At 40.8% G+C, this 15,486-nt stretch overlaps 1 protein-coding gene across 3 annotated transcripts in view; it reads right to left on the bottom strand.

The window, feature by feature from the left end:
• METAP1D (methionyl aminopeptidase type 1D, mitochondrial) overlaps positions 1-15,486 on the bottom strand; it is a 247,847-nt gene that overhangs the window by 57,743 nt on the left and 174,618 nt on the right. For all 3 annotated transcript variants that reach the window (XM_075318866.1, XM_075318867.1, XM_075318868.1), the window contains one exon: positions 1,486-1,649. In XM_075318866.1, coding sequence (XP_075174981.1) covers positions 1,486-1,649 — 164 coding nt within the window. The remainder of the gene's footprint in view (positions 1-1,485; positions 1,650-15,486) is intronic.

Raw genomic sequence — 15,486 nt, 5'->3', positions numbered from 1 at the left:
TTGGAAAAAATGTGCTCATGATAAGCCAGAATAACAAAAAAATTTGAAAAATTGTGAAAAAATATAGTCACTATAAACCACAATAAAAGTCATAAAATGGGAAAAATTGTGAACAAATATGAATACTATAAAACCAGAATAAAAAAAAATAAAAATCAGAAAAGATGTGTTGAATAGAAGCCAGAATAAAAACCATAAAATGGGAAAAATTGTGAAAAAATATGGTCACCTTAAACCACAAAAAAAAACAAAGTAGGAAAAATTGTGAAAGGATATGGTCACTGTATACCACAATAAAAATCACAAGTTAAGAAAAAATTGGTCACTGTAAACCAGAATAAAAGCAGAATAAAAACCATAAAATTGGAAAAGATGTGTTCATTACAAGCCAGAATAAAAATTATAAAATTGGTTTATAGTGACCATATTTTTTCACAATTTTTCCAATTTTATGGTTTTGATTCTGGTTTATAGTGACCATATTTTTTCCCATTTTATGGTTTTTACTGTGGTTTATAGTGACCATATTTGCACAATATTTCCACAGTAAAAACCATAAAATGGGAAAAAATATGGTCACTATAAATCAGAATCAAAACAATAAAATGGGAAAAATTGGGAAAAAAATACAGTCACTATAAACCAGAATCAAAACCATAAAATAGGAAAAATTGTGAAGACATGTGTTCACAATAAAAACATTACTGAAAAAAATCTTAATTTGCTATGTTTTTTTACATATATGTATCTATCAATCTATAATACAAAAAAACCCATTTAAAACAAAAAGTTTACAAGAATGTCTCAAGCATGAATTGCATAAACAATTGCCTAATGCATCAGTGCAATATAAAAATGTATTTTATTCATGTGGAAAAACGGTTCCCAGTAACTGCTACCATGTGTAACTCCAATATTGTGCTATGGAAATTGAAGGCGTCACTTTAGTAAAAAATATATAAATAAATTATGACCTACTTTGATGGTTGAGTTTTCATTTTTCGCCATTGACGCATGAACACTACATTGTGTTTTTATACTTGGAGTGTGGATCTACACTTTTATTAAGTTTTGTACATTTATTTTTGGACAGAAATATATTTATTCTATTACTATTGTTATTTACGGCACTGTATACGGCTTGTATCGCTCACTAATATTACTATAGCGCTATATCTTTTTTTTTTTATTATTTTTTTGCTTTTCAAGGCTGTCGGCAGCCAAGTCTAAAATTTTAAGTCAGTTATTTTATGGACATCTTTGTCTCTTTATGCAGTTATCTTTACTGACCCGCAGGTAATTCACTTTTACAAAAATCTTTCTTGCCCAAGCACAGCAGTACAGTGTAGTCATTCGCACACTGGTATCAGTCAAATGATGGTTTTGAATCATAAAAACATGTCATCAGCTTTCTTCCAGACTACCAATAACCTCTGTCCCACTTGCCAGCCTTCCCATCGCTTGTCACTACATTCTGCTGGTCACCTGATTGTGTTTCCGATTACAGAGAAGGGAGCTCCTGGCTTGCAGGCTGCTATTGCTTCATCTCTGCATCTCCTGGCGGTCTTCACTAACTTCTGTCCATTTTCATCCACGTTTCCAACCAGAAATGTTTCCGAGGTGTCCCCATGATATCCACCACTATACACCTAATGGAATGAGACATATGCAAATGTTACATTCCGGAGATGATCATTTCCAAACATTCCGTTTACAATACACTGTGTGATAATGACATTTATGGAGGATTATGGATTTCACGGATGGAGCTTGATCAGTGCAAAATAAAACATCTGACTTGTAGGGTTCCCATCTCGATGTTATAAATAGCTTCAGCCATCCTAAAATCATTACATTAACAGCTTGCAGCTGGGTCAGTGCATTTAAGCCATCCAGTGCCCCCTCCACATAATTACCTTCACCCTTATAAATTCCACGACAATCCTACCGCCAACATGATACGCTACTTTGTGCCTGTAATTATATCACATAATGTGCATACCTAGAAAGGCGCAAGAAAAAAAAAATACTCTGGAAATGCTTTCCTTAGTAAAAATGTTGGCGTAGGTATGTTAATTAAAAAAAAAAAAAAGTGTTATAGCCCCCAAAAATGCAAAAATAAAAAATTGGAACAGTGGATTATAAATATATGTTAAATATTATAAATATCACTCTATTTTCTTTTGTGCCAAAATTGTGCATAATTTTTCAATTAAAGCCGATGTGGAGCGACATGAAGGAAAGAACCAATAGGCCGTGGCTGCAATGGATTAAAAGTTTTCCATCATGGTTATAATGGCTGCAGGTGCAGAACTGGAGAACCATTGACACTATTTTTGGAAGTGGGACCATTCCAAGTCTAATATAAGAGTTATGTTAAACATCTGAGGCGCAGGCCACAAGGAAAGATTTTATACCTCAAAATGATAGAATGTATGCACAGAGGTCTATCCATGCCTTTATTGTAGAAATCCATTTTGCCATTTTTGAGAAATCCAGTGTTGCGATCATATGCAAATTAACTGCAAGTGCTTTGGGGTTGGACATTGCACTTGCAGATCCCCTGCCTTCCTTCGCTATTCTCAGCCCACCAACTGCTTCCTGTGTCTGATTGACAGGTCAGAAGAGGCAGCTAACTAAAAGAAGAGTAGCCTGTCAAACACAGGAAGAAGGCAGGCAGAAAATAGGGAGGAAGGGCAGGAGAGCTGCAAGTGCAACCTCTTAATCCAAAGCACTTGCAAGCTCCCCTACTCTTCCTTCACTATTCTCAGTCCGCCACCTGTCAGGTCAGGGGAGGCAGCTAACTGAAATAAGTGACCTGTGAAATCAGACACAGGAAGTAGGCAGGAGGAGAATAGGGAGGAAGGGCAGGAGAGCTGCAAGTGTAACCTCTCAATCCAAAGCAGCTAATTTGAATAAAATTTAAAAGCTGGATTCCTCAGAAAGGGCAACTTGGACTTCTACTTCTACAATCAAGATATGAATTTAATCAACATGAAAGCACCTGTACATACATGCCATTACTTTGAGGTATAAAATCCTCCTGGCAGGTATTATGATCTCATGTATTTAAGGAGGTGGTCCACTACAAAGAATAGTGGCCGCATCGATGTAAAGCTGAGACAGAAGGCTTTTTCTAAATACCTTCTGTTGTTTATTCTACCTGTGAGCGGACTGTCAGCTCACTTCCCACCACCTGGCCGCAGTGACCTCTGATGTCCGGTGATATCATGTCAACTTCCGGAATTGGAAGTTGACCAGGCATCACAGAGGTGGGACCCAGTCACCGTAAGTGACTGGGCTGGGGGCTGAGTTTCACCGCACATCACAGCCTACTGTCGCTCGAGCATGCGGTGCTCTGCGGTGAAGGAGAGAATGTGCGAGAGGATGGGTTGTGACGTGCGATGAAACGCAGCCCAGTCACTCAGGGAGACTGGGTCCTGCCTCGGTGATGCTGGGTCAACTTCAAATTCCGGAAGTTGACATAAAATCACCTGACATCAGCGGTCACAGCAGCACAGGTCACGTGATAGGAAGTGAGTGGACAACGATAGCGCCGCTCACAGGCAGAAGTGACAACAGAAGGTATTGAAAAAAAGCCTTCTGTCACAGCTTTACATCGATGTGGCCACTATGCTTAATAGTGGACCCCCGCTTTAATAGAATATACTGTAAATGTGTAAAAATGTTTCAGATTTTTTTTTCCAAGCCAAAAAGTAAGAATTAACCAAAAGGTTGCTCACTAAGTAACAACTTCTCATTTTTCGCCATGCTCGTTTGTGAACCCTTCAGAATTTTCCATATTTCTGAATAAATATGACTTAAAAGTAGATAAGATTTTCCCACAAGCACAAAAAGTAAATAAAAAATCCAAATCAAAGATATTGGATTACTGTAATTATTTTATTGAGGAAAATGATCCAATATCAACAGGTGACAGGCAAAAGTATGTGAACCTTTAGTATTAGGAGAGTGAGACTGAAAACACCATACTCTAATCAATGGAATGACAATCACGTGTACGTTGATGACCTGTTTTATTTAAAGAACAGGCGTCTATCAAAGACTGATCTTCACAACAAATTTGTGGAAGTTTATAATGACACAAAAAAAAAAAAGATTTCTGAGAACATTCTAAGAAGTGTTGTTGATTCTCAACAGGATGGAAAAAAGTTACACAACCATCTCTAATGGATTCCACCAGTCCACAGTCAAAGAGGTCATGTAGTAATAATTAAAAATCAAGACCATTATTACCCTCCCTAGTGATTTGTCCAATAAAGCCTGGTTCCAAGCATAAAATAGTCTGCAAAATCACTAAAGAACCCAAGGTAATCTATAAACAATTAAAGGCCTCTAATGTTAGGGGTACTTTGCACACTACGACATCGCACCTGCGATGTCGGTGGGGTCAAATCGAAAGTGACGCACATCCTGCGTCGCTGTCGACATCGGAGTATGTGAATCATTTTTACTACGATTAACGATTGCAAAAGCGTCGAAATCATATGATCGGTGTAGCGTAGGTCATTTTCATAATTTCGAACGGACCGATGTTACGATGTTGTTCCTCGTTCCTGCGGCAGCACACATCGCTGTGTGTGAAGCCGCAGGAGCGAGGAACATCTCCTTACCTGCGTCCCAGCTGCAATGAGGAAGGAAGGAGGTGGGCGGGATGTTTACGTCCCGCTCATCTCCGCCCCCCTGCTTCTATTGGCCGCCTGCCGTGTTACGTCGCACGACCCGCCCCCTTAGGAAGGAGGCGGTTTTCCGTCCAGAGCGACGTCGCAGGGCAGGTAAGTGCGTATGAAGCTGCCATAGCGATAATGTTCGCTACGGCAGCTATCACAAGATATCGCAGCTGCAACGGGGGCGGGGACTATCGCGCTCGGCATCGCTACCATCGGCTTGCAATGTCGCAACGTGCAATGTACTCCTTAATATTCATACGTCCACCATCAACCGTAAACTGAAAAACAATGGTGTGCATGGCAGAATTTTTGAAGGAAACAGTCACTGCTCTCACCGCCAGTCTGCTTAAGATTAGAGATGAATGGAGCTGTGGATGTTCGGTTGGGCGGGTTCATCTGGACCTTAGATATAGTTCAGATTGGGACCCGGAATTGACCTGAACCCCAAGTCCGGGTCTACGTCCACATGTAACCCAGCCATAAAACAGATCACTTCTGGGGGGTGGGTGGACGGAGTTCTTCATTTTTTTTTTTTTGGGGGGGGCATTGTAACAATGTTTTGTGAATGGCGGAGACCAAAATAGAGCTTTTTGGTTTAAATTAGAAAGTTATGTTTGGAAAAAAGAAAAAAACAGCATGGCAAAAATCACTGTGAAACACAGTGATGGTCGGATCATGATTTGAGCCTGTTTTTCTGCACATGTGTCATAATGGTTTGCCACTATTAGGGCTCTTTTCCACGTGCGATTTTCTGCTGCGAGTGCGATCCGATTATAAAAAGAAAAAAAAATAGCGGATTGCATTTGCACCAGTGTTACATCAATGAGGTATTTTCCTCTTTCCTTTTATTTTTCAACACGAATCGTGCTCTGGGTGCAATCACAGCACGCTGCGTTTTGCATAGAGTCTCGGCTCACGCACCCCTATACAAGCCTATGTGAGCATGTGAAACATCGCACTGCACTCGCATGTTCTGTGACTGCAGTGCGATATACGCAGGGACAGACAGCAGAAGAGATGGGGAGAAAGTGCTCCCCCTCTTCTCCGAGGCTGATATACGATCGCAAGATCGCAACACAGTCACATGACCCTCGGCTGACGCACGCAGCAGAGGGCCATTAGCATATCACCTCCGACGCTCTCACATCGTAAGCGGTACGCAAGTGGAAAAGAGCCCTTAATGGAACAATAAATTCTGAATACCATTGGCAAATTCTAAAAGAAAATGTCGGGACATCTGTCTAGGAGCTGAATCTCAACCGAATGTGGATTATGCAGCAAGACAATGACCCAAAGCCGACAAGTTGTTCTACATAAGAATAGTTTAAATCCTTCACCATTTTCGGTTTACGTTTTTTTTCTCCTCTTGTTCAGGAGCCATCATTTTTTTATTTTGCCATCAATATAACCATATCAGGCTCTGTTTTTATGCGGGACGAGTTTTACTTTTGAATGACACAATTTATTTTACCATATAGTGTACTAGAAAATATGAAAACATTTCCAAGTGAAGTGAAATTACAAAAAAAAAAAAAAAAGTGCAATTGCACAATTTTCTTTTTAGGTTTATTATTTACTATGTTCCCGATATGGTAAAACTGACCAGGCAGTATGATTCCCCAGGTCAATACAAGTACATAGCTATCAAATGTGTATACTTTTTTTTTTATATATATATATATATAATTTAAGTGGTAAAAAATGCTGAAATTTGTAAAAAAAAATAAAATAAAATAAATTAAAAAAAAAATAATTTTGTAGCCATTTTCCAAGAACTGTAATGTTTTTGTCGGGATCTGGGGTTATGTGAGGGCTTATTTTTTGTGCCCTGAGGTGACATTTTTATGGATACCGATTTTCGGGGAGAAGTGATGTTTTGATCGCCTTTCATTGCATTTTATTGCAATGTTGTGGTGAACACAAATGCGTAATTCTGGCATTCCTATTTTTTTTTCCCGATTACGATGTTTACTGATTGGTCAAAATATAAAATAAATTGATCCAATCAGATATTTTTAAATACAGTGATACCAAATATGTGTATTTTTTTCTTTATAGTTTTATTTTCAATAGGGCCAAAGGGGAGGGATGTGAACTTGTGTTTTTTTTACTTTTTATAGGACTTATCAGATTCCTTAGGGGACTCGAAGCTGTGATCATCTGATCGCTTGTGCTGCACAGAGCAGGGCATCAGCATCAGTACTGCTCTGTACAGCAGAAATCAATCTCCTATAAATGGCGGATCACAGCCGCTGTTCACGGTAGGATCGTAATGACAGACACAGGGGTCATCAGGTGACCTCCAGCTGTCCTGACAACCCATCTGCACCCAGCAATCACGTGACAGGGCCGCCGATGGGAGTGGGGAATGGCACGCTCCCCGCCAGTGATTGGTAAATCACGCTGTCAGAAACTGACAGTGTAATTTAACTGGCGAACAGTGGTGGCCGGATCTCCGCTCTACCCGCGGCTGCTAGAAGCACATGTCTGCTGATCAGATCAGCTGACATGTGCAGGGAAAGATGCGGGCTCAGCGTGTGACCCCCACATCAAAAGCCAGAACATGACATATGAACCCCTGTGAAGGGGGTTAACAAAAAGTGTTAAAGTTTTGGAATGACCCAGTCAAAGTACTGACACTAATCCTATACAAATGTTATGGAAGGAACTGAACCTCATAGGAGAAAATCCACCAACATAACAGGTTTTAAGCGATTTTGTGGGAAGAAATTGGCTAAAGTCCTCCAAGCTGATGTACATTTATCAGAAACAATTAAATGCAGTTACTGCGCTTTTCTTTTGCCACTCACAGATATGATATTGTACCAAAAAAGGTAAAGTCAAATATATATTACTCATTTGTTTGACTTGATTGTCAATCTACTTTTGGGACTTTTTTTTTTTTTTTTAAGAAATCTGATGTAATTAAGTCAATATTAAGCAAAAAGATGGAAATTTCTGAAATATTCAAAGTGTAATTAGCCATAGTTGGCCCAGGTTTCATTTTCTAATTTTCAAATAGTCTTTCTTTCACCTTTAAATTAAATCTGTATGTACAGTGGTTTGGAAAAGTATTCACTCCTTTGGCTTTTTACCTATTTGGTTACATTACAACTTATGTTTTAATATTTAGACCACTGTGCAACCAGCTCTGTCCTCACCTATTGTACCATCACCCATTCCCTAGCGGGCAGGGTCCTCTCTCCTCCTATACCAGTCTGTCTTGTACTGTGAATGATTGTTGTACGTATACCCTCTTTCACTTGTAAAGCGCCATGGAATAAATGGCGCTATAATAAATAATAATAATAATAATTTATCTATCATAGTATCATAGTTTTTAAGGTTGAAGGGAGACTCTAAGTCCATCTAGTTCAACCCGTAGCCTAACATGTTGATCCAGAGGAAGGCAAAAAAAAACCAATGTGGCAAACAAGTTCTAATGGGGAAAAAAATTTCCTTCCTGACTCCACATCCGGCAATCAGACTAGTTCCCTGGATCAATACCCTGTCATAAAATCTAATATACATAACTGGTTATATTAAATTTTTCAAGAAAGGCGTCCAGGCTCTGCTTAAATGTTAGTAGTGAATCACTCATTACAACATCATGCGGCAGAGAGTTCCATAGTCTCACTGCTCGTACAGTAAAGAATCCTCGTCTGTGATTATGATTAAACCTTCTTTCCTCAAGACGTAGCGGATGCCCCCGTGTTCCAGTCGCAGGCCTAGGTTTAAAAAGATCTTTGGAAAGGTCTCTGTACTGTCCCCTCATATATTTATACATTGTGATTAGATCTCCCCTAAGCCTTCGTTTTTCCAGACTAAATAACCCCAAGTTTAATAACCTGTCTTGGTATTGCAGCCCACCCATTCCTCTAATAATCTTGGTCGCTCTTCTCTGCACCCTCTCCAGTTCAGCTATGTCCTTCTTATATATCGGTGACCAGAATTGTACACAGTATTCTAAGTGCGGTCGCACTAGTGACTTGTACAGAGGTAGAACTATATTTTTTTCATGAACACTTATACCTCTTTTAATACATCCCATTATTTTATTAGCCCTGGCAGCAGCTGCCTGACATTGTCCACTAAAGTGAAGTTTACCATCCACCCATACACCCAAGTCTTTTTCTGTGTCTGTTTTACCCAGTGTTCTACAATTAAGTACATAATCATAAATGTTATTTCCTCTACCCAAGTGCATGACCTTACATTTATCTACATTAAACTTCAATTGCCACTTCTCAGCCCAATCCTCCAATTTACATAAATCTCCCTGTAATATAAAATTATCCTCCTCTGTATTGATTACCCTGCAGAGTTTAGTATCATCTGCAAATATTGAAATTCTATTCCGCATGCCCCCAACAAGGTCATTTATAAATATGTTGAAAAGAAGCGGGCCCAATACTGACCCCTGTGGTACACCACTATGAACTGAGACCCAGTCCGAGTACGTACCATTAATAACCACCCTTTGTTTCCTATCACTGAGCCAGTTTTTAACCCAGTTACACATATTTTCCCCTATCCCCATTATTCTCATTTTATGTACCAACCTTTTGTGTGGCACCGTATCAAAAGCTTTTGAAAAGTCCATGTACACAACATCCACTGCATTTCCCTGGTCCAAGCTTGAACTTACCTCTTCATAGAAGCTGATCAAATTAGTTTGACAGAATCGATCCCTCATAAACCCATGTTGATACTCTGTCATAAGGTTATTTTCCTTGAGATACTCCAGTATAGCATCTCTCAAGAAACCCTCAAGGATTTTACGAACCGTAGAGGTTAAACTTACCGGCCTATAATTTCCCGGCTCAGTTTTTGTCCCCTTTTTGAATATTGGCACCACATTTGCTATGCGCCAGTCCTGCGGTACCGACCCTGTTATTAAGGAATCTGAGAAGATTAAAAATAATGGTCTATCTATCACAGAACTCAATTCCTGTAGTACTCTGGGGTGTATGCCATCCGGGCCCGGAGATTTCTCAACCTTAGTGATTTCGAGGCGGCGGCGTACTTCCTGCTGGGTTAAGCAGGTAATATTCAAGGGTGAATTTATGGTATCACTGGTCATGTCATCTGCCATAGCATTTTCTTGTATAAAAACTGTAGAAAAAAAGTCATTCAGCAGGTTGGCTTTACCCTCATCCCCTTCCACCATTTCACCAAGACTATTTTTAAGGGGGCCAACACTATCGCTTTTCAGTTTTTTACTGTTTATGTAGTTAAAGAATATTTTAGGATTATTTTTACTTTTTCTCGCAATGAGTCTCTCTGTCTCAAACTTAGCTAACTTAATTTGCTTTTTACATATTTTATTTAATTTTCTATAATTATATAATGCCTCATCACTACCTACCCTCTTTAATTCTTTTAAGGCTTTCTGTTTTTCTTTTATTGCTTCCCTTACAGCTCTAGTTAGCCATAGGGGTTTCCTCCTATTTCTAGAATGTTTGCTCCCATAGGGTATATTTTCTGCACAAGCCCTATTCAGGATGCTCATAAAAGTCTCCCATTTGCTTTGTGTACTTTTATTACTTAGTACATCATCCCAGTTTATTGCACTAAGATCATCTCTCAACCGTTTAAAATTTGCTTTCCTGAAGTTTAGTGTCCTTGTAGCCCCTCTACTATACATCTTACTAAAGAATACATGAAAACTTATTATTTTGTGATCACTATTCCCCAAGTAACACCCAACTTGTATATTTGAGATGTATGATGCATCAGCACTAAATAGACTTAAGTTAGCAAAGTGAAGTAAGAAAAAATATAGGCAAAAATTTAATTTATGGGATAAAATAAAAATTGCCATGTGCAAAAGTATTCACTCATGTGTGCAATCTAAGTGTCCCGGGGTCTGTCAGAATATACACACCTTTTCTGAAAGGCCACTGAGGTTGGAACACCAATAAGCAAAAGGCTCCACTAACCAAACAACATAATGAAGACCAAGGAGATCTCCAAACAAGTCACACAAAGTGTTGAGAAGTTCAAGTCAGGGTTGGGTTATAAAAAAAAAAAAAAAATCTCCCAATCTCTGATGATCCCACGAAGCACCATCAAATCCATCATCATCAAATGAAAAGTACATGGTACCACAACAAACCTGAAAAGAGAGGATCACCCACCAAAACTTTCAGACCGGGCAAGGAGGGCATTAATCAGAAATGCAGAATGGAGACCAAACGTAACCCTGAAGGAGCTGTAGAGTTCTCAGATTGGAGTATCTGTCCATATGACCCCAATAAACTGAACACTCCATACAGCCGGCCTTTATGGACGAATGCCCAGAAAAAAGCCTTTACTTACAGCCAAAAACTGTAAGGAGCATTTTGATTGAATGACATGCAGGAGATTCCCCAAATGTATGTGGTCAGATGAGACTAACAGTGAACTTTTTGCTACCAAGGTAAACGCTATGTCTGGTGCCAAACCAACAAACCTATTCACCCCAAGAGCACCAACCTCACAGTGAAACATGGTGGTGGCAGCATCACGCTGTGGGGGTGTTTTTTGGCAGCTGGGACATGGAAAACGGTCCGAGTTGATGGCAAGATGGATGGTGCGAAATACACGAATATTCTTGAGCAAAGCCTGTCAGTGGTCAGCCTAGTGCAAGCAGCTTGCATTGCATGAACGGCTTTCCCTGAGGATAACTACAACGTGATCAGATGTGTGTACAAAAAAACCCCAAAACCACTGCCCATCCACCCCCGCAAGTGATCGGTTTATGGCTGGCTGCATGTGTGCGGAGACCCGACCTGCCGAATCAGTGACTTATAATGGTGCTCAGATCAATTGCAGATGCCCAACCGAACTTTATCTAAAGTCCAGATGAACCCGCCGAACCGAACTTTCACGGGTCCGCTTATCTCTCTAGTCACAATCTATTGGTAGCAAATGGAGAAAAAAAAGTATCCATTACTAATAAAGTCTTTAGATCTATATGGCAAGAAGAATGCATGCAGAGGTACACGCAACATAGCAAATTTGATAAGTGGGAGATTAAGGTCAGGCTAATTTTGACCCGGCCATTAAGAATCTCCAATAATGGGTTGAAAAAAAAAAAAAAGACACCACAAAGAGAAACAATACTTTATTAGAAATAAATACACAGACACACTTAGGGACTCCATCTTCATTACTCCCTCTCACCCCTCCAAGATCCTGGTCCTCTGTCATCGATCTAGTTCTGCTATATCAGACAGTACGGGGGGGGGGAGACACGCCGCTGCTCCCCGTGCTGTGTAATCGAGCAGAGGCTGCGGGTTGGTAAGCGGTGACGTCACCGCTGCCACTGATGCCATAGTAACCTAACGAGCGGGTTACTATAGCAACGGTGATGTCCGATCACCTCATTCCTGGTGCCGCTATTCATCACCGGCTGTGGCAGTGTGTGGCAGCCAATCCCTGCATGGGAGGGGAGCTAAGGATGTGCCCGAGCATCTCGCCGGTACACGGCACTCGATGAGTATACAGAGTACCGAGATGCTTGGGCGAGCACCTTGTATTGGCAAGATTCACTGACAATACTGGACCTTGCATGACATCATAGCCATGTGACCGGTCTGTAACTGACAAGGTAATACAACATTCACACGTGACTGGTCACATGGCTATGACGTCACAGATGGTCTTACCGTCAGCGATGGTTACGGGGAGGGCACAGCGATGATCGAATGCAGAAGTGGCGGGAGACAGTCTGCAGGATGTGCCGCGGGACCTGTAAGCATGATGACAGTATTTATTATTAACCATATTCTTTATTTTACAGCTCCCCCCGCCCCATCCCATAACTGTAAAGTCCAAGTTCCGTGCTCGGACGCAAGTTTGCATTATCTCAGAACCCGAACTCGATCTTTACAAAACATTCGGGCGAGTCTCCCGAACATCGGGGGGTTCGCCCATCACTACTCAACTGCTGATACAGAGACAGAAAAGCTTTACTGAAGATTGGCAAAATGTAAGTGAGGAAGTCAAAATCCTTTTGGGAAACCATCTTGTGGAAAAAATCAGACCAAGTTAGAGCTTTTCATTCTAGAGCATCATTCTACTGTTCACCGAAAATGCCATGAAGCCTACAAAGAAAAGAGCCCAGTTTTTGGGTCACAATGTAGTGCCCAGTAGGATCAGCTCTGTTGATAAAAGCTTGGGACAAGCTGAAACCTCCAGGAATATGAGGAATGTGAATAAAGGTCCGAACAAATATAAATTTATGGAGTGTTGGGATTTTCTTTGATTTTGTGATGGCAGACATCTTAAAAATGCGTTTATTGTATAAACTTCTGCAAATTTCTAATATACTTTGTGTTTCCTCAACATTTTGAAAATCTGTTTATGAAACCATAAAGGCCGTATATATCTACATCAGGTACACCAATATGTCTCCCGCCCTGGTAGGCTTTGCTTCCATTCATTGTATTTACCAATGGTATCTAGTACAGTAAGTTGTTTTTTTAAGCCTGAACTAGACAAGAATGATGCAAAGTCCAGCGCCCATAGCTAGATCGTAAACTATTATATATATATTATATAGTAATTTTTTAAAAAAAGGACTATAATGTCAAACACTGATGAAACTCTGATAAAAAAACAATTGATGAACAATGGTCTGTGTTTCCATGGGTGTCTTCTGAATGAGGCCTTAGGATGCGATAGTTCTCAAGAACAATGGAACAAAGAAGTGATGAACTGGGTGGACACAGGGAGTGTCTTACTTATTATGCAGCTATGAATTCTGCTATTTGCTATTATGTATGAAATGCCTAAAGCTATGTACAGAACACCTTTATTTTTGAAGCCTATAAATATACGAACACTCCAGGAAAGCTCCTGGAGATTGCGGGAAGTTACCGTCCTGTGTATTTGTGTTCTCACGATACGTAATCTGAATCCCACAAACTTCTAAGGTCAAATGAGGGACATTCTAAAAATATACACAAGTCTTAGCATTGCAGATAGAGTAATTTTGCAAATATTTTCAAAAATTTCAAATTTTTCACATTTATAGCAATTAATCTAATATGAACAAAAGTAAGAATTGCATTGAAGGGGTTTCTTAGTCCCATAAAATAGATAACCTATGCTTTGGAAAGACCATCAAGATCAGATCTGGAGGGGTCTGACTCTCAGCTTCCATGATATTCAGTTCTTTGAAGAGACTGCAAGTGCTGCAGCTTCTTTATTACTGACACTGCTCTGTACACCAGATCGCGTCTGAGTTGGTTAATGCAGTTTTAGGGCTCATTCACATGACCATTCCGTTTGTCCTGGTCAGCTCCTATTTTTTTGCGGATCTACGGAAAGGACCATCTTTTCAATGTCTTGTGTAGGTTCACATGGTACACGGTAGCACTTCCGTGTGCATCCGATCCTACAAAAAAAACACATCGAATGCTGTATGTCCGTTCCGTTATTATGGAACATGTCCTATTCTGTTCCGTAATAACGGACCGTGACTCAATACAAGTCAATGGGCCCGCAAAATCCCTGAAAGCTGCACTGAAGCACTTCCGTGTGACCTCCGTCTGGTGCCCCTGCAGTCTGTCCCGCTCCCCGCCAGCCCCGCTGCTGCTCGCACTGCAGTATCAGCAGCTTCTCACACTCGCAGTGCGGGCAGTCACGGGAATGACGAGCGCTGCTGTCAGGAGGTTAGATGAGGTCATTACCTGCTGTGATGATCTCCTGCACTCCTGACATCAGCGCTTGTCACTGCCTTCTATGCCCGCCACGTTCTCACATCAAGTCTCACGGGCGGCCTGAAACTGTGACTAGCGGTGACGTCACGGGCTCCCGCGATTCTTCGCTGTGAACGCGGTGGACAGTGGAAGGCAGTGACAGCGCTGACGTCAGATCGTCACAGCAGGTAACGATCTCATCTAACCTCCTGACAGCAGCGCTTGTCATCCCCTGCAGTGACCTGGGCTGACCTATTGATGTTAGCTCAGGTCACTGCACTAGTCTCCCAGCCAAAGGTGAATATTCTGTTCTTCATTGACTGGGACAGTGGCTATGGTATGGATCGTCGTGGGACCCCCTTATTGGATTACGCCGGACCCGGATTTGATTGTTCTTTTCAATAAATTGGTGAAAGAGGGAATGTTTTGGGGAGTGCTTTTTCAAATAAAACTTTTTTTGTTGTCTATTTTATATTTTTATTACTGACTGGGTTATTGATATCAGGTATCTGATAGACGCGTGACATCACTAACCCCAGGGCTTGACGCCAGGTGACATTACACATCTGGCATCAACCCCATATATTACCCAGTTTGCCATCGTACCAGGGCAATGGGATGAGTTGGGGCAAAGCGACAGGATTGGCACATCTAATGGATGCGCCACTTCTGGGGCGGCTGTAGCCTGCTATTTTCAGGCTGGGGAGTGTCCAATAACAGTGGACCTCCCTAGTCTGAGAATACCAGACCCCAGCTGTCCGCTTTACCTTGGCTGGTGATCCAATTTGAGGGGGACCCCGTGTTTTTAGTTTTAAATTATTTAATTTAACCCCTTCAGCCCCGGGGCACTTTCCGTTTTTGCGTTTTTGTTTTTTGCTCCCCTTCTTCCGAGAGCCGTAACTTTTTTATTTTTCTGTCAATCTTGCCATATGAGGGCTTGTTTTTTGCGGGACAAGTTGTACTTTTAAATGAAACCATACATTTTACCATATGGTGTATTGGAAAACAGCAAAAAAATTCCAAATGTTGAAAAATTGCAAAAAAGTGTGATGGCACAATAGCTTTTGGGATGTTTTATTCACGGTGTTCACTATATGGTAAAAATG

This window comes from Anomaloglossus baeobatrachus, chromosome 7, assembly GCF_048569485.1.
Source record: "Anomaloglossus baeobatrachus isolate aAnoBae1 chromosome 7, aAnoBae1.hap1, whole genome shotgun sequence".
Classification (NCBI taxonomy): Eukaryota; Metazoa; Chordata; class Amphibia; order Anura; family Aromobatidae; genus Anomaloglossus; species Anomaloglossus baeobatrachus.
This window is presented reverse-complemented; position numbering and strand designations above follow the sequence as displayed.